This window comes from Python bivittatus, unplaced genomic scaffold (genome assembly GCF_059951505.1).
Source record: "Python bivittatus isolate LINGU-HERP-01145 unplaced genomic scaffold, Pbiv_v1 ctg000480_np1212, whole genome shotgun sequence".
NCBI classification, from domain to species: Eukaryota; Metazoa; Chordata; class Lepidosauria; order Squamata; family Pythonidae; genus Python; species Python bivittatus.
The window spans coordinates 93,146,370-93,169,741 of NW_028277075.1; the positions used below are offsets into that span (position 1 = coordinate 93,146,370).

The 23,372-nt window shown below is 36.6% G+C and overlaps 1 protein-coding gene and 1 long non-coding RNA gene across 5 annotated transcripts in view; one reads left to right on the top strand and one right to left on the bottom strand.

Annotated features, from left to right (window-relative positions):
* LOC148215073 (uncharacterized) overlaps window positions 1-23,372 on the bottom strand; it is a 180,770-nt gene that overhangs the window by 153,392 nt on the left and 4,006 nt on the right. The gene's annotated exons all lie outside the window — the stretch shown is intronic.
* Window positions 1-23,372, top strand: part of KYNU (kynureninase) — a 126,174-nt gene that overhangs the window by 79,732 nt on the left and 23,070 nt on the right. For both annotated transcript variants that reach the window (XM_088146523.1, XM_088146522.1), the window contains exons 9-10: window positions 1,203-1,301; window positions 1,826-1,899. In XM_088146523.1, the coding sequence (XP_088002649.1) occupies window positions 1,203-1,301; window positions 1,826-1,899 (173 nt within the window). The remainder of the gene's footprint in view (window positions 1-1,202; window positions 1,302-1,825; window positions 1,900-23,372) is intronic.

Here is a 23,372-nt window from a genome sequence, read left to right on the forward strand (position 1 = left end):
GTGTTGCTAGGAAAAATGTAATTTTCTATTCATCTAATTATTTTGTTGTAGCTGCATTATACAGCTGGGCAAGGATGATGAGCAACTATTAAAGCCTGCAAACTCATTTCTAATAGGGCCGTACAAAGCAATTGAAAGAGGAGCTTCACAAACCCTGGCATGAGTGAAACATTCCCCCTCAGAGGGTTAAGTCACCAATGTCTTCTGGAAGGCTCATGTTGCTGCTTTGAGGGCTGTCCCTTGTTGTTTTTGTATGCCTGCATATGTACAGCCACTGGCCAGATGGTCCCGAGGGAGAGTGCTCTGTCCATAGACATGCATGCTCAGACAACCAGGGATGCCTTCAAAGCAACCGCCTGAGCTTTCCAGAAGATTGAGCATCTTTAAAACTTCAAGGAGGGATGCTTCATTGATTCTAATGTACTTTGTGGAGTGCCTCTTTCAAATGCTTTGCGCAACCCTCACTTTTAGTGACAAATGTAACTTCCTCCTCGGTGGTTGTTGTTGGGTTTTTTTTGGGGGGGGTGATTTTCCATGTATTTTCTTTACTATTTAAATTATTTCACTAAAGTGTAACAATCACTCCCAATACACCAGTCAGACATAGAGATCTCTTCATCTTTATCTAAAGCAGGGGTCACCAAACTCTTCAGCTCATCATCCCCTTCATGAAATTTCAGATTGTTCATTGACCCCCAAACATTTATTATATGAAAATAATTTAATAAAAAATAATTTAACAAATAGTACTATGAATAGTAATAATAATAACAACAATAACGAATAGTCCCATGGATCCTTGGGGGTTGATATTGACCACTTTGGGGATCCCTGATCTACAGCAAAGACATAGAGAGTTTCCTTATCAACAAAAATCAGAGGCAGTTCTAATGACCTCCAAAATTACCCCCTTGCCATATTATCCTATGACTCCAAAATTACCCTACTGCCTCTCTCTCATCTTCTTACCCACAAAGAGCCTGCTTCTGCAGCAGAACTGGAACATCTTTGCTTTAGTATTGCACTAAACAAAGTTCTGACTCATTACCTCATCTGCTTCTAAGTTTAAGGCATCCAGGTTAATATGTCTGTTTTTAAATAGTTCTGTCCTTAACAGTTGTGTAAAAGTTGCCTAAGTATATTTACAAAAATATTCATTAAAAAAATGAAAAGAAACATGATACCACTTATTTATCCAAAAGGGTTGCTTTGTTGGATTTGACCTGGCCCATGCTGTTGGCAACGTAGAATTACATTTACATGAGTGGGGAGTTGACTTCGCTTGCTGGTGTTCTTACAAGGTGAGCATATATTTATCATTCCAAAGAATTCATAATAATTAATTTCAGTTGCTCTTGCACAGACTCAGAGCCAACATGGAACAGTTGGCTAAATGTCAAAGAGGACAGCCCATTATTTATTTCACACAACTCTCAGTGTACTTTACATTTTAAGTAGGATTTAAAATGAATAGTGCACTTAGGTAAAATGATTATCATCAGTAAAATGGATAAGAAAAATAGCAGTAATATTCCAAAAAGAAAGTGGGAGAATTTTCTACAAATTAGCATGAAACAAAAATTCTGATAATGCACAACGGCAACTGAAGGAACCATTTTAAATGTTCTGTCTTAATGTAAGAAAAAGCTAGAAATTTAAGAGATGGTCCTGTTTTTAAGGGCCTTCTGTCTTACAGATTCATAGTTATTTGTGTTACATTTACATCATAGTCTGACTGTTCTCTCCAAAAGACAAAAAAGGTTGCTTTGCTTTATCTGCATGATGAAATTGAGAGGATACTTAAATAAGGAATTCCATCTTACAGTACTTGAATTCTGGAGCCGGGGGTCTAGCTGGTGCTTATATTCATGAGAAACATTCCAAGTCTATGAAACCAGCGTAAGTATACTCTTAGACAATATATTTTAATATTAATATTTGCTGAATTCATGCGGTCTCTACTTATGAAACTGTTGATAAATATAAACCACAGATTTGCAAGGGTATGATTACAAATAAAACAAGGACTATTTTCCAGAAAACTGGTCCTCTGAAGGAGGCATATTTTTCTGCCTCTTTCATGAAGAGTGGAGGAATTTCTTTAAAAACCACAGTTGAAGGGATAAAAGAATTTGTGCTTCATGAAGTGCCAAGGTTTCTCTCTCTCTCTTTCACATAAAGCATATCTTGCACATGTTCACAGTAGTAAAAGACTGTCTTTCCACAGGTTTAAAACAGCAGCATTTCCTGAAATAGTCAAGTGATCACAAAACTTTACACCATCACAATATTATTCTAAGTTCCACAGAGAAAAAAGATAGGAGTGAAGATCTAGGCTTTCTCCCCTGCAAGATCATTCTGAAGGGAGTGTACTTTGAACGGTCTGGCAGGAAGGGAACTCTGACTGAAACCAGTTCGGAAATAATCTCCCATGTTGGTAGAACTTTTTGGAGTTTTGGAGAACTTTTTTCTACTGTGGACTATGTAATATTATGTGATACTCGAGCATTCAGATAAGTTCTGATCACTTTTAAGTTGCAGGAAGATCATACCATTTTAAACATGTGTAAACCATTTTAACGTAAAAAGAGAGAGACCAGTAACTCTGTGTGCTTAATATAAATTCAACTTCTCCTCCTCCTCTGCACATCTCTTTTACATCCCTTATTCTACATAAATAGCAGAAACAGAACTAGGACCAGGGAAATCCAGATTCAAGTCCCCCCTCTTTGAATTTTGTGAATTGCTCTCAGCCCAGCCTACTTCACAGGGAAATCAGCATCATCATCTTTGAATATAATCTATGTACAAAGCCCAACCCTATAAAAGTATGGAAATGTACAATAAGAGTGCAATTCCATATTTCTTTATAAAAGTCTATCTTAATTTGATACCAACTATCCCCATACTAGTGTGGCTTATCGCTGAATAAATTTACAGAGAAAAGTTTATAAGCAAGTCGCTGTTGTTTGTATTAAAGCATTGTATTAAGGCATCACTTGTTTTTGCATTGTGCTATATATATAATATATAAGAATGCCATCCTGCATATTTGTGTAGTTTTATGGGTACTTTGAAACAAACAAAAACAAAATAGTAAAAATCATATAACATCCTTACACAGTTGCATGTTTTCTGTGCTTATTTGGATTTCATTGTGCTTTCTTTCATGGAGGCAAATGTCATCCTCTTCACATGCAAGTAAAATATAGAAGGTCCAGAAAATAAGAACAGTACAACAACCCTCTATATTCCTCTGCATGTAGGGCTTTTCTCTATTATCAGTCTGTTGGGAGACAGATTACAGGTAGTCCTCAGGTTATGACAGTAGTTGAGGCCAGGACTGCCATTGCTAAGCGATGCAATCATATAGTGCGACATCACATGACCACATCACTTAGCGAAGGGCAATCCAGGCAGTTCCTGTTGCCTTCGTACCCCCGAGACACTTGGGTCATTAAATGGGAAGCAGTGGGAGTCCCAGGTAAGGAGCGTGGGGGTGCTGCATGGGGGTGGGGGAGACCCTGGGAGGCCTGGAGCAGCTTGTGTGTGAGTTGGGGGAGGGGGGTGCTGCAGTGCAGCATGACTACAGGAAGGCCAAGGGAAGGAGGGCACAGGTGGAATAGTCCAAATAGGAGGTAATATATCTCCAGTACTTACCTTCCACTATTCCTTAAATATTCCTTCTTGTTTTAATGGGACGTGATTTGTTAACAGATTACAGCTCTGATCACAACAATGCAATGTAACAATAACTTTAGCTTTTCTTCCATCATGGTGGTGTTCCTGGAAGTCAGTGTTAGAAGCACAACTTTCCCAAATACATATGATAGAACTTGTTTCAAATTACAGGGGTGAAATGGGTATGGGAAGAAAAGGCATTGAAAGTATAATTTGAGCAAAGCCACAGAAAGAAGTCTTTGTTTTGTACAACACAAGGGATAAAACCAGTCTGATGGCTTAAGGCTGTTGTCCTCTAGTATGATGGAATTTAAGAAGTCACCCACCTGGTATCTGCATGCAACCAGGCAATAATGGCTATAGTGAGAGATGCACTGGCATCTACTCTTCCTCTAAACCCTTGTTCAGGGATAACATATCCTATTATTGTCCTTCACTCCCAGTGTCTGTGTGAGTGTGAAGCATACAGAGAGTGAAAAGGATAGCAGAGTCGCAGGGAGTGAGGCAGAGATAAGCATCGGAATGACAGAAAGAGTGGGATTCTAGTTGCTTTTCACTCTGCCCCCAACTGCTATGGCTTAAAGAACCACCCATCAGTAGACATAATTCTTTTTTTTTTATAATGTTTTTTTTATTTTTACAACAAACACAAAACAAACATGAACAAACAAAAACATAAAAAGGCATAAAAAAGCATCTTCCATTTTATACCGTGTGTCAACCAGTTAAACTCGTTGGTGCCCCTTTCATAATCTTAAATTCTCATATCATCTATTCAAAAATATACTTGTATACTTATCAATTAACAATTATTAATCATTCATAGCTAATCTATAAAATCATATATTACAAAAAATTTTAACTTTCAATAGGATTAGTAATACATCTCCATCTATCTATTATATGTGTATATATATAATAATTAATATCAAATTTCTATTATAAAATTTCCTAATCTATTACATTACTATATTTTCTCATCTAATCATTAATAAAAACAAATCCCGTGTCATATAAAATTGCTTATCTTCTTACTCTAATTTCAAATCTCAATTTAACTCATCTCTGCACATTCCATAATTTTGAATAACTTCCTCCTGCATAAGTACTTTTTAATTTTTCCAATTCTTAAGAGTTACAATTCTAACCAATATCAGTTACAGTATCAATTACAATTCTAACCAAGTTACAGTTCTAACCAGATTTCACTACATGTTATACAATTTTTAACTATATATCTCAGATTTATACTTTATTCCAGCGCTTGCATAATTTTGAGTTCACCCTTTTCATTCAATGTCCCAAAATATCTGGCTGTTCATTCCTTTTTTCTATATTATTGGATAAGAGAAAGCAATAATAAGTGTCCTTTTGAACATTCTGCTTTTGGAAGCTTCTGTCAGTTCCATCATTGTTGTATTCCCCTGATTTTCTCTTTAAACATCTGCAATAGTTTCTTTCAATATTGTTTTACTTCTTCTTTTTGTACATTCTCTTAGTACGATTTTCCATTATAATCTTGTATAATCTTTTTCTCACCCTCAGTGCCAAGAACAAATCTGTCTCTCTTCATTTATCAGTTGATTAACCCTTTTAATTCTCAGTTTATAGGCCTCACAATAATTCCGTTTAATGTTTCTGATTTCTTGTACTATTTCTTCCTTTTCCAATGATCCCGTTTTATGTTTAATTAAGTCCATTTTAACTTTAATATCTTTTTTTTTTTTTTTTTTTTTTTGAGAGTTTCTGCAGCTCTTCTTCCAATTTTTATAGTCATCCTCAATAGTTTAAAGATCTTTTTCTGCATTGTGTTTCTCGTATAGTCTATTATCTTGATAAACCTTCATTGAGTCAAAGGATTCTTTATCTTTGTTCTTGCCAAAAATAAGAGAAAAAAAGAAGCAAAAGGAGAGAAAAAAAAAGAAGGAAAAATAAAAAGAAAAGGAAAAGAAGGAAAAGGCTAAGCCTCTTTAAAAAAAAAATCCATCTGGGGGAATAGAAAGCAAAGCAGAGCTTCTAGCAGAAAAAAGAGCTACTGCCACTAATCAAGGCTCTTGTGACTGGCTCAAACTTTCCATCTTAATGTTTTCAAAGTCGCTTTCAACTCCACTTTCTTGTTTATAGTTACGGATGGCACCTGTATAAACATGCACATCCCACTATCTTTTTAGAAAGCACAGGGTCTTTGAGCGTGCGTCACAATGAAAAAAAAAGCACTAATTCGCGCCTCTAAATGGCAGTGCAACTTTCTTTCATTTACTTTCTCTTAACTCCACTTTCCCCATTTCAAAGTCAAAAAGATATAAATTTCTTATAACAATAAAAAAATCTTAGTAAAAAAAAGGCTTAAAATATAAAGTTATTGAGTATTAAAAAGAGAAAGCCAATCCAGTTAAAAATATATTTTTTTTAAAAGAAAAACATCTTGTCAATTCCACTAAAAAGGGAAAGTTGAAAAGAAAAATTTTCTCCCCCTTCTTTTTTTTAATAGGGTTCAATCTCGCCGCTTAATCCACTTTTCTTCACTTTTAAAAATCTCTTTAAGTTACTTAAGGTGTTCTCTAAGAATAGTTGAATAGTAAAAGTCCATCTCACCCAGTTGACACCCTTCTCTTCCATCTTCCTTTGGAGCTGTCCCGGCTTTCGCAGCCATTTTTGGCTGCCTCTCCTCCACCGGCTTCAAGAGCTTCTCCCCGGATCGATCTGGGACTTGCGGCGTCCCTGAGATCCGCGGGACGCGCCCTTTGCGTTCGCCATCTCTACGGGACGGCTTAGGTCCATCGGGACCGTCCGGGCGAGGAGATATCGGCTGCCATCCTGGGAGCCCAGGATCGCCCGCCGTATCGCCGCGACGCCAGCTCCGCCCTCCCAGTAGACATAATTCTTGAATGACTTTTCCTGTAAGGCATCAGCTTGTCATAGATTCTCCATTCCAGTTGTTAAACATCTTGCTAGATGTATGTTCCAGTCCAGATAAGCAGAAATGTATAAACTTCACAAATTTAAACATGGAAGAAGAAAAAGCCTGAATACTGACAGAATGGTGAGATTCAGCTATGGAATAATTTTGCTGCTGTTTACCACTTTAAAGTCATACAGTGCAGAGGATAACAGGGACAACATTGTGCTCACAAAAGTGTTTAATCAGAAAATGTAAAATAAAAGTGAATGTTCATAAATATAGTGAGGAGATAGGGATGGGAATTTTCATGTCTTTTGTCAGAACAAATCCGGTATTAAGTTGTAAGACAAATTCTTCTATTCAGAAATCTCATGGATGTGCTATATTTGTAAAAATAAAATTATAAAAATATATTTATAAATACATTTATAAAAATAAAAATATTTTATTTTCACCTAAAGAAGATAGTATAGAGCACTCTCTTCTGAAGATCAAACTTGAGGGAAGATAGGAAGATTTGTGTAACAATTAGGAATAGATGCACATTTCTTCAAGGCAAAGATTTTGAAGAAAGACCATCCTAAATTTTCAGCTTTGCTTAGATTTCAGATTCTGTTGAACTTTGGGGATTCTGCTTTCTCCTATACACCTTTTTAAAATGTATACTTTTAAACAGCATCTCTAGATGTGTCTAGTAAGTGTACACATTCAAAGAGAACTCTTTGGCTAATTGCTCTTTAAAATTAGGATGTTTTCATTTCAATGATATCCAGGATCAGAGCTTGGAAACATCAAAGATCCATATCATTAAATAATTTATAAGCCATGAAAATGAAATGTGATTTGATGGGAGTTTGCTGCATAAAACTCCTTTTAGTACAATTACATACTTTAAGAGTCAATGCGTGATTACATAATTAAAGTATGTTAATACATGTAAATATTTAATAGCAGTATATTAAGGAACTTCTAGCAGTCATGTTAATGTTACTGGACTAAAGATATCTAAGATGGTTTTAGGAGAAAATTGATATTATGATACAAGTAGTATTGTGTTAGATATAATTCCCTGGCTGGCTAGACAGATACTACTACTCACAATGGTCTAGACACTATTCTGATTTTGATTATCCTTTTAATTCTTTTCTTTTTCTTTGCCAACTCATGTCAATTGGTTGCCATGATTATATCTGAGCTTACACACACACACACACACACACACACACACACACTACATTATAGAATACACTGCTACTGTATTTCTGCAAAAATACAAAAATATCATTTTATTGCCCCATTAAATCCAACACTTGAATTAAAGAAATAATAATAATGGGAGAATGGGAGAAGTAACATAGGCAAACAATGGCTTCTTGTGGAATGTCAGGAATGTCAATTAAATGGCTATTGCCTTATAATATGCACAAAGTCACTTTTCTTCAGCATTATGTCAAAATCGGTAATGTATATAAAAATACTCTGGCAGGGTATCATTTAAGATTTCTTTTGGAGGAAGAAGACAACAATCAGATTCAAAAAAGCATATTTTTCACACATGACTAATAGTAAAAATGCTGCCAATTTTTTGAGTATTTGATGTTCTTAGACTCTTTTTAATTGTTCTTATGAATTACATGAGGATATGAGCTTAGGAATTGTTGCTTTGATATGCATCCAGGGACAATGAAGAATAATTAAGTGTGCCCATTTCTGAATGCACTCTTCTTCCTGCTGGAGAGTAACAGATTGCACCCATGAGAATTATCTTATCCTGCTGATAAATCCTAGCAATAGTGTGGCTTTTCAGTATGCTGATGACAGGTGATCATGTTAGTGTTTGCAAGATCTCAGTAAAGGAGGTCTTATAAAATGCTGACAGTTATTGACAACTGCACATTTCAGTAATGGATAAGTCTGCCATGCACTCCCTTTTTTCCAGAAATCTCTAAGCCGTATGAACTTAATTTCCCTCATCCAAATTTTTGCTCAGTTCCTAATGGCTCAGTATCAGCCTTCCACAATAATCAATCCTCTAAATAGACAAGTATGAAAGAAAGGAAAGGAGCCTTTGCTCATTCTGAATTCATACTGTCCATTTTGTAAAACTTGCATTTGTGATTTATCCATGTGTGGGTCTAAAGCACACACACAGAAATAATTCCTTTCATCATTTTGTGTATTAGCATTGTGGTTAACACTGATGTAAAGACCAAGAGGGTAGCACACCCTCCAGAAAAAGGGAGATATTCTGCTTCATCTTGGCCCTAGACAAGATTCACCACGATAGATGGAGTGAAATGCATAATCCAAGCCATGAGTTAGAGTGTTCAAGAATTAGTCAGTGATTTTCTTCAGTTTATTAGCCAGGATATGCTCATATCTGAAATGTAATCCCTTGATATCAAGAAAAAACAGGAGAGAATGTCCTTTGCTCTCCTAATCTGTGATGTTGGATTGTAGTATTTTCATGGTAGTCTAAACATTCATGACATGAATCGTACTGAAACATAATTTATAGGATAACCTCTGAAATTTGCATGTTCCTTCTCCCTATGAAATCTACAGATACGCTGTATTTTGCATGATGCATTCTTCTCATAGCCTTAATATCAGAGCAACTATTGAGTCCTACTGTTATGATACGTACAATATACTGTACTGCAGAGAACATGTTGTAAGAGGTAGCCCTTCTGATTGTATAATCCCAAGAAAAATTGGCAGAAGAAGTCAAAGTTTGTCACTATATACAGGAAGCTAGATTTCAGCTAGAGAAACAAGGCATTTTTCTCATGTTTTCTAAAAGTACAATAATACCACTCATAAAATTGTACATACTGCATGTGCAATCTTTAAAAAACAAAAACTGGGTCATACAAACATAAAACAAAACATAATGAAATACAAAGTGCTGAATCCAGACTTAATGCTCAGTAGAGTTCTGTGGGTGATAGAGAAAGAAGTGTGACAATCTTTTTTACAGATTCCAACTTCCTTATGCTATTTAATAGCAAGTTGAGGGAATGCTTTGGAACAGTGAAAAATGATCCTGGGATCTACAACATTAGCAAAAATCATTACTGCTCCATTCTTCCAGTGCAAGGCTTTTTTTTCTTTTCTGTTCTGTTCTGTTCTGTTCTGTTCTGTTCTGGGTTTGTGAAGGGGAATAACCTTTCATTCATAGGTAAGTCAGAATTCAACCCATAAAGTACCATTGTTCACTTAAAGAACAATGTTATAGTGCCATCAGTGTTATATATCCTGTGTTATACAGTCTCAATAAATCAGAGAGCTTACAGCAAAAAAAGTCAATGATAGAAAAAAAAAATGGTTTATAGTTAGAAATGTATATACTGTATCACATATGCACCCTTCCATGTTAACCTGTTTAGTGTTTATTTAAGACTAGAAGATCAGACTTCATATTAGTTCCTAGCAATCAGATCCTTGTTATCTGTTTCTTTTTGTTTTCCACCCACATCATCAGGTCACCCAGTAAGGCACTGAGAGAAAACTGAATTTGTCTGTGTCATAGTATTCCATTTTGTAGTTGATTTAAATGCAGAGCATTTTGTTCTATGCCATACAATCAAATAGAGTAGAATTTAACTGCTATAGAAGTTGCCAATGATATGCTGTGTCTGGAAAGTCTTTAATCGTCATTTGAATCAAGGATGACACCCAGTGGCCAGACAGGTTCATTCCAGTGTATAAACTGGGAACATGATTTCATTTCTTTTCCTTTTAGTGATCTCTTAAAGGAATAGTTAAATTCCTATCCTCATGATCTCCCTATTGTCATTTAAATTATTTAATTGGTTGTTTTCACCCTGTGGCCAATACGAGGGTAACATTTCCCCTTGCCCTTATAGATTTTTTAGAAAATTCCTCTTTCATATTACTGATATTTAAGGAAAGTAATTATCTGAAATGTATTAAATTACAACATGTGCTATCAATGTATCAATGTGAATCCCTATTCTTCTCACCAATAAAGGGTGCTAAAGCTTATTAAATCTCATCAAGATAAATTGGGAAGCAATCTTAGTCTCTAATATCATTTGTCCCGCTTTTTAAAATAATCACATTAGCTTTACATCATTCCAACGGTACAAGCCATAAATGTTCTCAGTATTTGTATATTTAAATCATTGAGTTTGTTTCCCAATTCTTAGGATCTCTTGTGACAAAATGGGGGATACCACTAGTAATGTTTACTTTAACCTTAAAATAGAACCTTGGGCTACATTTGAAGAAATCAGGCCTTTTCAGTCAACTATGACATTCATTTGGGAAATTAAAGCTAGTTCAAAACTCCTGAGATTATTATTTTGTGAGTAATGTGGGGATGATAGAAAACCATATATGCCAGTATTAATTTTCCAGGATAGTTAATTAAAAATAGTAATAAATTGCTTCTGATATGGAATGAATTACTGCAGAATGTTCCACCATATTCATCAATAGATAACTTTCTGTAGTAGAATAATAGGCTATAAAGAAAATCAACACCTATGGAATTATATTTTTTGGATTTGTTTCCTAGTTTTATTTAGAAGCTCAAGGCAGTGTAAATAGCATTCTCTCGTCCAAAATTTCCCTACGAGACAGGATCCCTGTGAGGAATGTTGGGTTGAGAGAGACTGGCTCAAAGTCACCCAGGGAGCTTCCAGGGCTGAGGATGGATGTGAACTTGGTGTAGAACCAACCATAATCCAATACGGTAACCATTATACTGCACTGGCTCTCCGATTCAGAAATGTTGATGTGGATGCACTTCTAAGTTCTAGATGCTAGATAGAAAATTGAAAATATTTCTTATTGGTATAGGAAGAAACAGTGAATCACATCTGCTGACATTAATTCTGAATCTGGAGGGTTCAGGGAAATGTAGTTATAGAAAGATTTTAGAAATGTCACAAAGTTTGGGACAAAGATGAGAAGGTGAAAATGAATTTCAGCTGAACTCAAATGAAACAAGGCTGATGGTAATTAAGGCTATTGTCAGGCCTAGCCCAAGGAACTCCAAGAGACAATGCAAAATCAGTTCAGCTATGTTTATTAGCTACAACCTCTAGCAAGAATCTTCCCAGACTGAAACCCCAGCTCCCAAGTCAGCCAGCCACAACAGTGTGAATTCCTCAGGGAGGTGCCAGTCTCATCCTCTTGTAGTTCCCACGCTCCATTGGCGAGCTAAGAAAATGCTTATCTCCCTGAGCCTGGCCTTCATAATTCCATTCCATCACAGCTATATATGCAAATGCTCAAAGATTAAAGAAGACCAGGATCTCCAAATTTAATTTGACAGGAACGTTAATGATTCAGTCATAATCCAACATTGCAGCAGCATCCAGAAACTATAACAATCCCACACATACAACCAAAATGAATCTGGTATGTAGACAACACCTTTGTCATAATAAAAAGGAACAACTAAAAAAGACACATGAAACAACATCTTCAAAGGAATAAAATTCACAAGGGAAGAGGAAAACAACAACACACTACCCTTCCTGGAGACCCTTATGAACAGAGGAGACGACAGTAAATTAGAAACACAAGTCTATCAAAAAAACAACCCACACTAACCAAGTGCTCCATTACCAAAGTTACAACCCAACCTCCCACAAGAGGAACTGTGTGAGAACATTACAAACACACTGCAGCAACTCAGAGCACCAGAAAAAGGAAACAGACCACTATACAACATCTTGCAACAAAATGGATACCCACGCAACTTCATCAAAAAGTGCCTGACCACTCAACCCACTACAACACAACCAACACAAGCTATGAAAAAGATAACACTACCATACATCATGAACCTCTCAGAAACAACCAACAGATTATTATAATCACATGGCATCACTATAGCACACAAACCAACTAAAGCCTTCCAAAACTTCTTAAGTAAACCCAAAGACCCAGTAGATGGAGAAGGGGGGGGGGACAGGAGTCATCTACAAAATACAGAGTAAGGACTGTAACAGCCACTATGTAGGACAAACAGTCAGAAGACTAGCAGAGTGCATCCGTGAACACCAACTAACAGAAGACACAATGAAAACGTAATCTCACAACACATGGACAGACTCAACCATAGTTTCAACTTGGAAACTGAGCTTCCTAGACCAAGCTAAATCCAAAAACTCTAGGGAATTCCTGGAAGCTTGGCATTCAGACAAATCAAGACACAGAGATAAACCACATTTACACACTGTTCAAAAGAGACAATAAAAAAGCTAAGAAGGAAACAAAAAGACCAGAACACATCCTCTCCAGCAGCCAACACCCAGATAAGCATGGATTATCACCAGACAACAATCAAAATAATACCCTAATCAAGGAACTACTAAGGAGAAAACCATACCCCCACCACACTGGCAGAGCAAGCTACTGTATATAAACAGGGAGCAAATCCCACACTCCCCAGCAGTGACAATGTTACTTAGTTGGGTAATGAAATGTCTGCAAGCAAACAACCAAGCTGAGAGAGCACTAAGGATTCCAAAATGATTTAAATATATTTTCATCCTTGAAAAAAGCATAAGGCCCATAGTGGCTACAATCCATACACAAAAATGAAGTGTATTTTCTTCATAGGAAGTAAGCAACTGTTTCAGCATAAACAAAAATATATGGCGCACATGGCAAGACATTAATTTTGCTTCTAAAAAGAGGTGTTTGTTTAGTGGTCAATTGGAAGGACCCATAACAAATGCTTTTTCTCCTTTTTTCTTTTCTGTTCACCTAGTACAGTACTAAAAGTTTGAAATCCTTTAAAGATAAGAATTCTGCCAGAACTAAATACTCTTTATTAAAGATACTGAGGTATATATGCAGGTATGGATGGATTATGTATGTATATTGCTTATTCTTGAAAGCTCTGAGCAGCTAACAATATGAAACATAATTTAAAAAAAACTCAATAAAATAAATTTTTAAAAATGATAATGAAAATCTCAATAGCATAAGGGATTTTTCTGTAAAAAAAGTCACATGTTCACCAGTGATTCCCAATATTCAGAACATCTCTTTATCCTGAGCTAGATGGAAAAGTCTGGTCTAATTGCTCTTCTGAAACTCAGGAGGAAAGAGGTACATCAGATAGATCTCCATAGGAAGGCGGTTCTGAAACATGGATGTAGTGATTGAAAATGCCCATTTCCTAGGTCCTATCAGGTGGCATTCTTGGATAGGTGAAGCCTTGAAGTTACCCTGTTCAGTCTGATCAGACAGGCAGATGAATATGGGAGAAAGCAGTTTTACAGATAATCAAGGTTGGAGCAATTGTCATATATCTTGGTAATCATCCTTTGATGATCAGGAGAGGTAGCTAATCATTTACCAGATAAGAGAAAAACTTCCAGATGATCTGAGTTTGGAATATTTTTGAACTCTCCCGTCTCTTTCCCAAGCTCAGAGAAAACCATTACAGAGATTTTGCTATACTTCAATGTCTTTCAGGACTCAAACCCTGTCAGAGCACCTGGAACAAAATGTCGAATTATAAGGATTGCTTATGCATGGTGTATCATATGTAGAAACTAGAAGCAAGTAGTTACATGTAGTGGGTAGTTATCATGATGTATCAAAGCTAAACTCAGTCCATCATAGGACATGGCTAGCTCAAAAGAGGATGAAAGTCAACATAGGGAAGGCATCTCCCTGTAGCTACCATGTGCTGTATTGGTTCAGATAATGAACAATCATATGGTAAATGTAAATTACACCAGAAAACAAAGTTGATCTCATGATAAAGTCTACAAGCGGCCTGGAATACATATGCAGATGACTTGAAATGTGAGGAATATGATTATTCACATGTGAATGCTTTATAGTTGGATTAATGTTTCTGAATCCTAACAAACTAAAATCTAGGAATGGCTGGTTTATACAGTACTGTTCTACATCTCTTAAGAATATGATGGCTACCTATAACAGGGTATTCTACAGCAGGCTTCCCCAACCTGGTGTCCTCCAGATGAGTCAGACAATAGCTCTCATAGTTTTTCAATCGACATGTTTTTTGGATGCTGGGAATACGGAGCTTTAGTCCATCTGCCTCTTTCCCCATCCCCCTTTTTTAATCAGCTGAGCTAAAAGGAAGTAAGTTTCCCTAAGCTGAATTCTTTCGAAGAACAATAATAATAATTATTATTATTATTAAAAAAATTAAATTTATATATTAAATTTATATATTAAACTTATATGCTGCCCGATTCTCAGTGACTCTGGGCAGTTTACAATTGTTAAAACATTTAAAAAATAAAGAACAATGCAGAAAACATAAAAACTGCATAAGACAAAGGGACAACGATGGCAGAGGGGAACAGAAAGGAAGAAAGGGGCATCAATCGTCCTCTTCAAAGGCCTGGACAAAGAGCCAGGTCTTTAAGGCTCTTCAAAATCCCAGTAGGGTGGGAGCCATTCGAATTTTGGGGGGAACCTCATTCCAAAGGGCAGGCACTGCTACAGAGAAGGCACTCTTCCGGGGTCCCAAGTACAATTTTCAACAAAGAAGGGGTTATAAATATATTTAAAACCACCAAAAAAATAACAGAACTGTTTTGGTAGAGGATTAAAACAAAATAATACTCATCCTAGAATTTAACATGACATGTTTTATTACAGAATCTTAGCACTGGCTTACCAAGAAGGGGCATACATGAGACAAAGTTTGTATAATATTGTGTAGGATGGTTCTAAATAAGAGGCCTCTGCAAATCAATCCTGATTTGATTTGAGTTTGAAATTCAAGACCAACCTGATTTAATTCAAGCTACTTCAGGATAGGAGTTTCAGTTAAAAAAAAAAAAAAATCCATAGGCTATAATGTGAAAGCATCAAGAGGCCTGCAGCTGCTTCATTTTTTGGCAGAGTGGGATGAAAACAGCAGAGTTAGTAAACTCTTTTAGAGAACATTAACCTTGCTAAGTTTCAGCTGGTTAATTCTCACTGCAGTACATCTTTTAAAATATTCCCGCTGTACCTCTCTTAAGGCAGAGATGAGGAACCGATAGCACAGATGTGCTAAACTAGGTGTTGTACTCAGAAATAAACATTTCACAAACAGTTTTGAAAGTAAGTCCTAAGTTTTCTACTTGTCCTTCTGAGAGCCAGGCTTGTCATGACAATGAAGAATGATCGTTCACTTACCCTTGGGGACATGTAGCTTTGTTGTCTTGGATAATTTGATTTAGTAGTATATCAAGAGCACTGGAAAAGCTGTTTGGCAAATTTGGCCTTCCCAAGAAAGATCATCCCTCCCTCCTTGAATAGGATGTCAGGCCAGGCAGAGCACATTGGTAAAGCTTGGCTGCCTCAGGGCAGACTTGGAGGAGTACCATTGACTTTCCCTTGAGGGATAGTGTAGTTCTGCTGCATCTGAATCACTTGGGGGTTTTTGGGAGGATTGGCAAGCTTGGGCTTTTCTGGAAATGAGCTCTTTGTAACCAACTTTGGTAGAGTGTCAATCTAGGCAGGCCATATCAGTAAAGTTTAGCTCTCCTGGCCAAGGATTTGTTGTGTTAGTGGGGTGGCTTGCTAGCAATTGACTGCATTAGTTAGCAGAAGCAGGCTGGTACAATGGGATGCAATGCCACAGAGATAAGCTGATGGAGAAAGAAGGTGGTGTAGAGGAAGTGGCATTTGTACCTTTGCCATCCTACTATTGTTAAAATTAGAAAGCCTAACCTCAATTCGCCTATTTGTCAAAAGGCTTCTACTTGTCATAATCATGCAGAGTTCAAAAGTAAGCTTTGACCCAAGACTGCATACTGGATTGGTCACCCTTGTGTCCATATTTGGTGTGCTGAGAGCGGAACTCCCAGTTGTGTGGGCACCACCCACCCATTCCCTTTGGATAAGAGGGAGGTCAAAAGGCTTGGGGTTGGCCACATTGAAGAAGTTAACTGTGGGAAAGTGAATGAAGCCTAAAGCACTGTTAGCCATGACATCCCAGAAGAGCTCTGATAAGCAGGGAATTTAATGAGCTGATAAAACTCCAGTAGTTTTACAAGTTGTTGATTACCTTTTGAGGCCCAGGTGTCTTCATTATTTGTTGGGCTGGCTATCTAATTTTAGATCACTTGTCCTCAATTAAGTACATACAGTGTAAAGAAAACAAAATCAAATACCTGGGCTGCTTTGAACATTTGAAAACTGGATAATAGCTGATCAGGGATAAAACAAATACTTTTAGAAAAAAGTGGAAACCTTGTATGGACTTTTTGCTGAAAATGGAAAAAAAATGAATTGGCGATTGATGGATTTTGCTGATTTAAAAGGGTTGAATATGGGAAGAAGGGAACTATGTAAAGTTAAAGAGGGGGGAGGGATAATAAATTTGTAACTGCTGTAAAGAAGATCGGAAGTCACTTCTTTGTGTATCTTTATCTGTACTATTTCCTGTATTTTTTTTCTTTTTTCTATTTCCTAATTTTTCTTTATATTTTTTCACATTTATCTGTTACCTGTGTTAAAATTTCTAATAAATATTATATATTGGACAATAGCATCGAGAATATAGGCTTTTGACAGCCATCTGTTGACACTTCTGTGTCCCTTGAATTTTTTCCCATGTGAATGAAACAACTATTATTACCTCCACCATCCTGTGTTCCCAGCGGTTTTCCATTTGCTGTTGGCACCTGGAGGAAGCTGGAAAAGAGGAAAATGGGAGGAAGATCCCATTCCTCAGTATGGTGGATTATGGCTGTGTACATAATTATGCATACATATAGTATGTATCTGCTTCAGTCCAACACTCAGTATAGCATGTGGTTCTTGGGGCTGGAGATGGTGATTTTAAGCAGATGCCAGCATCAGAACATTTGAAATATTTTTCTCAACCCCAGTTGTTCTACTTTGAGTATATGATTTTTCTATTCAGAGAATCCAGTCTCATATATCTAGCATTTCCTTTCCCTTTCCTCCCCCCCACCTTTTTTTTAACGTTCACGGATATATCTTTAAAATCTGCCAGATTTCCACAAATATTTGGTGAGAAAACTGTAATGGAGCTCCTTTATCAGAGCAGTTGCAAATGTTCTCTCCTTGCTAAATCCAAGTCCAGTACAATCGTCCTTTTCCATGTAGTCAGTGTATGTGGGGTTTAAGGTATAGGATTGGACCCCAGAGATCCAGGAAACTCACTATATGAGGGTTGTTTTCTCTCAGCCCAGCTCACCACACGAGGTTCTTGTTATAGGGGTAAATGGAAGAGAGATCCCACTGAAGCCTCCTTAATTTCCCAAAGTAAAGACAGGATATGCATCAAATAAATCTATAGCAGCCCCTTACATATAGATGGGCCATGAAATAAAGTTTGTGTCTGCCCTGTTTGTTCATTTAATGGGACTAAGTCACAGAAGAGTTCACCAACACAATAGTGAATTACTTACAGTATTTTCCTCCACATACTCATGACAAAACCACTAAAGTGCATCATTGCAACCCAGTAAGGAAAATTTAAGTAGGATTTGATTCAGGATAAATGAGCTGACTTTTATATGGATTAGGAAGCACATCCCTAAAACTGTTTTTCGTATAAACAGTAATTTCTCTGTCTTGCATACACATAAAGACATGCCAGAACTGAAATGCCTGGCTTCTCTTTCACAATAGTAACAAAAAGTTTTGCATGTAACATCCATGAAGTATACAAAATGAGATGAAAAGTTTTGTTACAGAGTGTATAGCCACGTTAACTTTCTCAGATTTCTTCTTATCGCTACTAAACAGGAATTATTTCTTTAAAAAAGGGTAGATATAAAACCAGCAAAGAGACAAGTGAATTCTAACCACATTTGCAAACTCAGCTAACAAAAGGCAGCTCATTTAAATGGTTCAGAGTGCAGCTATAGTAAGACTTTGCATAAAGAAAGCAAATTTGTCTGCCGATCAGCTATCCATTCCTTATGCATTGTGGTAAAATAATGCTCAATTTTTTTTTCACATTTTTTACTCAAGCTTCTTAAAGCACCCTTGACTACCCTCCAGAATAAGCTATTTTTTGCTGCCAAATAAAGAAGGGAAAACATTTTAAGTGCCTCTAGCTCATTTGAAAACCAAAAGTTAAAACTTCCCTTGAGAAGAGGCAGTTTAGGAATAAACCCTTTGGCTAATTAGGTTTAATGGGACATTGTCTTGGGAGATGTGATTTATTAGGCCAGTCTAGGCACACAATAGGCCTGCAGGGTTCAGTTTGTGGATTCTCTAACTGAATGGCAAATATCCAAGCAGTTTTGAAAATATATCATTAAGGATCATTAAGAGAATGAAGGACAAACTACATGTTATACTCAGATTTCTGTAAAAGTTTGTAGATAAAAAGCAGCCTCAAGAGACTGAAATATTGAGTGAAGACATGGGGAGAAATGAATACCATAAATACCTTTTGTTCTACTAAAAACATGAACACGCTGGTTCTGTGCCTCAAACGATCAAGTCTTCATTGTTATATTCCTTTGCATATAACATGTACTTTCTTTATGTAGCTGACCCTCTTCCTTTTTTTAGATGCGCCCCTGTAGTTTGGCTAACCAGAATTCTAGACATCTATCACACTAATAAGGAGGTGAGGTATAGTGGAGCCTTATATTTCATACTTGCCACATCAAAAACTGTTTATAAAGATAGAAAGTTAGCACATGGGATGTATACAACTTTGGGACCTTTTTTCTGAGAGATTTAAATAGTTATTTTACAGAAAAGAGGTCTAACATACAAAGTGGACTCAGAATATTGGTATATTCTCCGCATCTCAACGTCATATGGAAAGGAAATATGTCAGGACATTGATTCCTCACTGAGATCTTTTTCCTCATTGTCATCTTCTGTTCCTGCTTTCCTTGGGAAAAGATAAGAAAGCACACACAGAGATGCCTTTAAGTAGTTTAGAGTTTTGATTGTTGGTTTACTTGTCAAAGTGGGCTTACTACATAGTTGAAGAAGGCATGTGGGCCCTTTCTTAATTACCTATCTGCTTTCCTCTAAGGTTAACATAGGATGTTTAATCATGCAATGAGTCATCAAATTGTTTTCATGCTGGAGACAATTAACTACTAATAGAAGCAAATAAACCTCTTTATGTTCTCAACATACAAACTTTCCATTAGCTTCTACTCTAGATATCCACTGAGCAACAGCTTCTCTTTTTATTAAATGCATAGGCAATAACTCTACTAATGCATAACCATTCTGAGAGCTGATTGTGAAGACGTTACAGAATATGTAAGAATGTATGACAGGGAAAGTGTTTAAAGGAAGAAGCAAATTATCAAGAGAATTGAATGGGTTAGTGCAGTGTTTTTCAGCCTTAGTAACTTTAAGAAGTCTGGACTTCAATTCCTGGAATTCCCCATCCAGCATGGCTGGCTATGGAATTCTGGGAGTTGAAGTCCAGACCTCTTAAAGTTGTCAAAGCTGAGAAACACTGGGTTAGTGTAGCGCTCTAAAGCACATTAAAGCAGGAAGACAATATCATTTTAAAACATCTGTTTTTAAAATGGTGTGGTCTTTTTCATGATAGTTTACAAAAGTATGGCTCATTTACAAAAGTATATATTTTTCTCTATATCAAAGAGAAAATTAGGGTAAATTTACACATTTAGCACACAATGGTTGCAACATCCAAACTGTTAATAAGCAATTAGTGGCTTACTGCTGCATCACTGTGCACAAATTCTGACTAATAGAAGCGAATACACGTAGCTCAAGGTTGAACTGTGGAGTCCTTGGGGTTCTCTGGGTTTGGTTGTTTCCTTGCAAATGTTTCATTACCCGGCTAGGTAACATCTTCAGTGCCAGAATGGGATGGGGTTCGCTCTCTGTTTGTACATTGTGGCATGCCCTGCCAGTGTTGGTGGGGGTGGGGGTTTGGTTTTGTTCCTCTGGTAGTTCCTTGATTAGGGTATTGTTCAGTGCTTGATTGTGTACCTGGTGGTAACAACTGCTCATCTGGGTGATGATTGCTGGTGAGGAGATGTTCTGGTCTTTTGTCTTCCTTTCTTTTGTCTCTTTTGAATAGCGTGTAGATGCTGTTTAGTTCTGTGTGCCTGTTGATGGCTGCCTTGTTCAACCAAGCTCAGAGAACCCCCAGGACTCCACAAATTCTGACTCTTGCGTACCAAAAGTTAGTCTTTCCTCCTTGTACAATCTTAGAGCCTTTTTCAGTTGCATCTAACAGTGGCACAAACATGCCCTGGCTTTTTTTTTTTTTTTTCTGTTGTGTCCAATGACACTGCAGTTATCAGGCTTCAATTATCCTCCACTAAAGCTGTATTAAAGTCATATTTCCTCCTCATTCCAATGCCATCCAAGGATAGTATATAAAATCTGTTAAGCTTGTCACCCGTTACCTTGGAGGAAATCAGGTGACTGGTAGTGATTGGAAATAGAGGCAAGAGATTTTCATGTTCAAGTTTTACGTTTGACTCAAAGATGGATGGAAATCATAACTCAGCTGTGTGGAAAGGCTCTTAGATTTGTTCTTATTTGACTTGTAAATGGTGTGATGTGAATAATTTCTTAAATTGTAAATTTCATGTACTTTGTAAAACAAGTACAGTAAGCCTGAGATCAAGTGATGTCTATAGCCCAAAGCATAATTTTCAGAGTAGTTTGTAATAAAGAAATAAATTGCCCTATATATCATTCTTAGAGGTCAGAACTAATATCTCTTCTAACCATAAACCACTTGGGTTGGTCCCAACAGACTGTGCTTTTCTTAATAAAGAATAACATTTATTCTTAATTTCAGAATAAACAGTATTCTGAAGTTTCCAGAAAAGTGGCCAAGTTTTGTGCTGTAACAGTATTGTACAATTAGGAGTTGTTGGATCTGCACAAAATTCAGTTATGCTTAGTTTCATTTATGAAAGGGGATTTTTATGTTGGATGTTTTGTATTTCAATTTTGAGCAGTGTGTGTATGTACGTAGGTATGTATATATTTATGTGATAAATGTTATATGGTCTGTCTCACCATACAGACATAACTGAATAATAATGGCTTCCACCATAAGTAGTTATATTTTGAGTTAGAGTACTTTCAGTACTTCCAGATGGAGAGGAAACCTTCAAATGACATTAGAAACCATTTTAATAGCACTGTGAGCCCTTTGGATTCAAAGACAAAAAGGTGCTTCGGAGCATTTGAGTTTGGAACATAGTACCTGCATCTTTTCTTTCCCTTGGTTTATGCTCCTGCCACTTATGAACTTGCAGCTACATTTACAACCCATGTGCTCCAAAACACCTCTTTGCCTTCCCAACAGAAATGCTGTACAGTTCTAAATTTTTATTTGATACATACATTGGTTGTTTGTATGTGTATTTATTCATGTAAAGCAGTTCTATGTAGCCAAAAAAAAAAAGTTTAGGATAATGTACAAATATTATTAGTAAGATACTCATAGAAAAAGAAACTGAGGGAGAAAGACAAGTACAGACACCTATTCCAATCTTAGCTTATTTCTTATAATAATCAGGTAGGGCAAATAAACTCTGCTTGCTTCTCTTCCTCCTCATCTAATGGAAAAGCTGCCACTATGTACATTGATGGAGGGCCAGAAACAGTTGGTCTTGCATATGGAAGTAATATTGCAGTATTTTCCACCTGACATACAGTACTTTTTTAGCAATGGAAAATAGTTTGAATACTCAATATGATCTGGAACCTTTTTTTGTAGCTTCTTGTTATGTGTGTATAGATGTTTTTCTAAGAGTTACTCAGCTGTAAATTCAGAGATGATACTTGTAAGAAAGTAAACCGGTCAGTCTTGTTCTTTGAAATTTCTATTTATTTTAACTGATACCTGATAGAAAGATGTATTGATTTCTACATTTAGCAATGGAAAGTTATTTAGCATTATTCATTCACCAGGTCTCTTCCAAAAGACATACTCATTCAAGGCTCATTCAACAAATGAAGGAAGATAAACTGATGACGTGTTAAGATCAGCTTAAAGGCAGAAACTGTATCCTAGAAAAGGCTTTAAGAATACATACATTGCCTTTAATCCATTTGAACACTTTTCAAAGTTTAATCATATTTTTGTTGTTTCCCCTCCCCCAGTGGCGACATTGTGTTACTATTTTCCACTATGATGGCCTCTTCAAATATGTTTGGAATAGTAAGTGTGAATGTTATTACCCAAACGTGCATACATTGGCTCCCAGTTGGAGGTTAAATTTCTCAAAGAAAACAGAAAGATGGAAGTGTAACTTACTACAAAGTATTTTTGGCTGTATTCTTCTTTCCTCCCTGCTCTAATAGAACTGAATCTCATAGATTCAGCTGATAAAAATAATGTATGGGTTCTCTCCAATGATAGACAATCATAAGTTGATTTAACAGCCTTAATTCAACTTCATTAGCTTTGGGGAAGGCATTTTTGGTAAGAGCTCTTCTTCAGATTTAATTTAGACTTCAACTCTTTTTGTGGGTAGCTCATGCTTTTCCTCTGCCTGTCCTCTGTGAATGAAATTACCTCTCTCATCACAAATGCCAAAGGCTTCCAAGAATTCAACAAGCCCTGATTGGATTCTCAGCATAATGGCCATTTCTCTTTCACATACTCTGAGCACAAAAAACTTGTATCTTGTTATAAAAGTGAACTCAATCTCCTTTTGTTTTGACCTGGAGGGGTAATACAGAGGGACATGTTCAGAGATTGGTGAATTCCCAACTGAACTGAATCTAAAAGACTAACAAGGAAAGAAATCAATCTTTAAGGAGGACATGTGCATACTCCCACTCTTCAGACCTCTGTCAGTGGTAAATCACC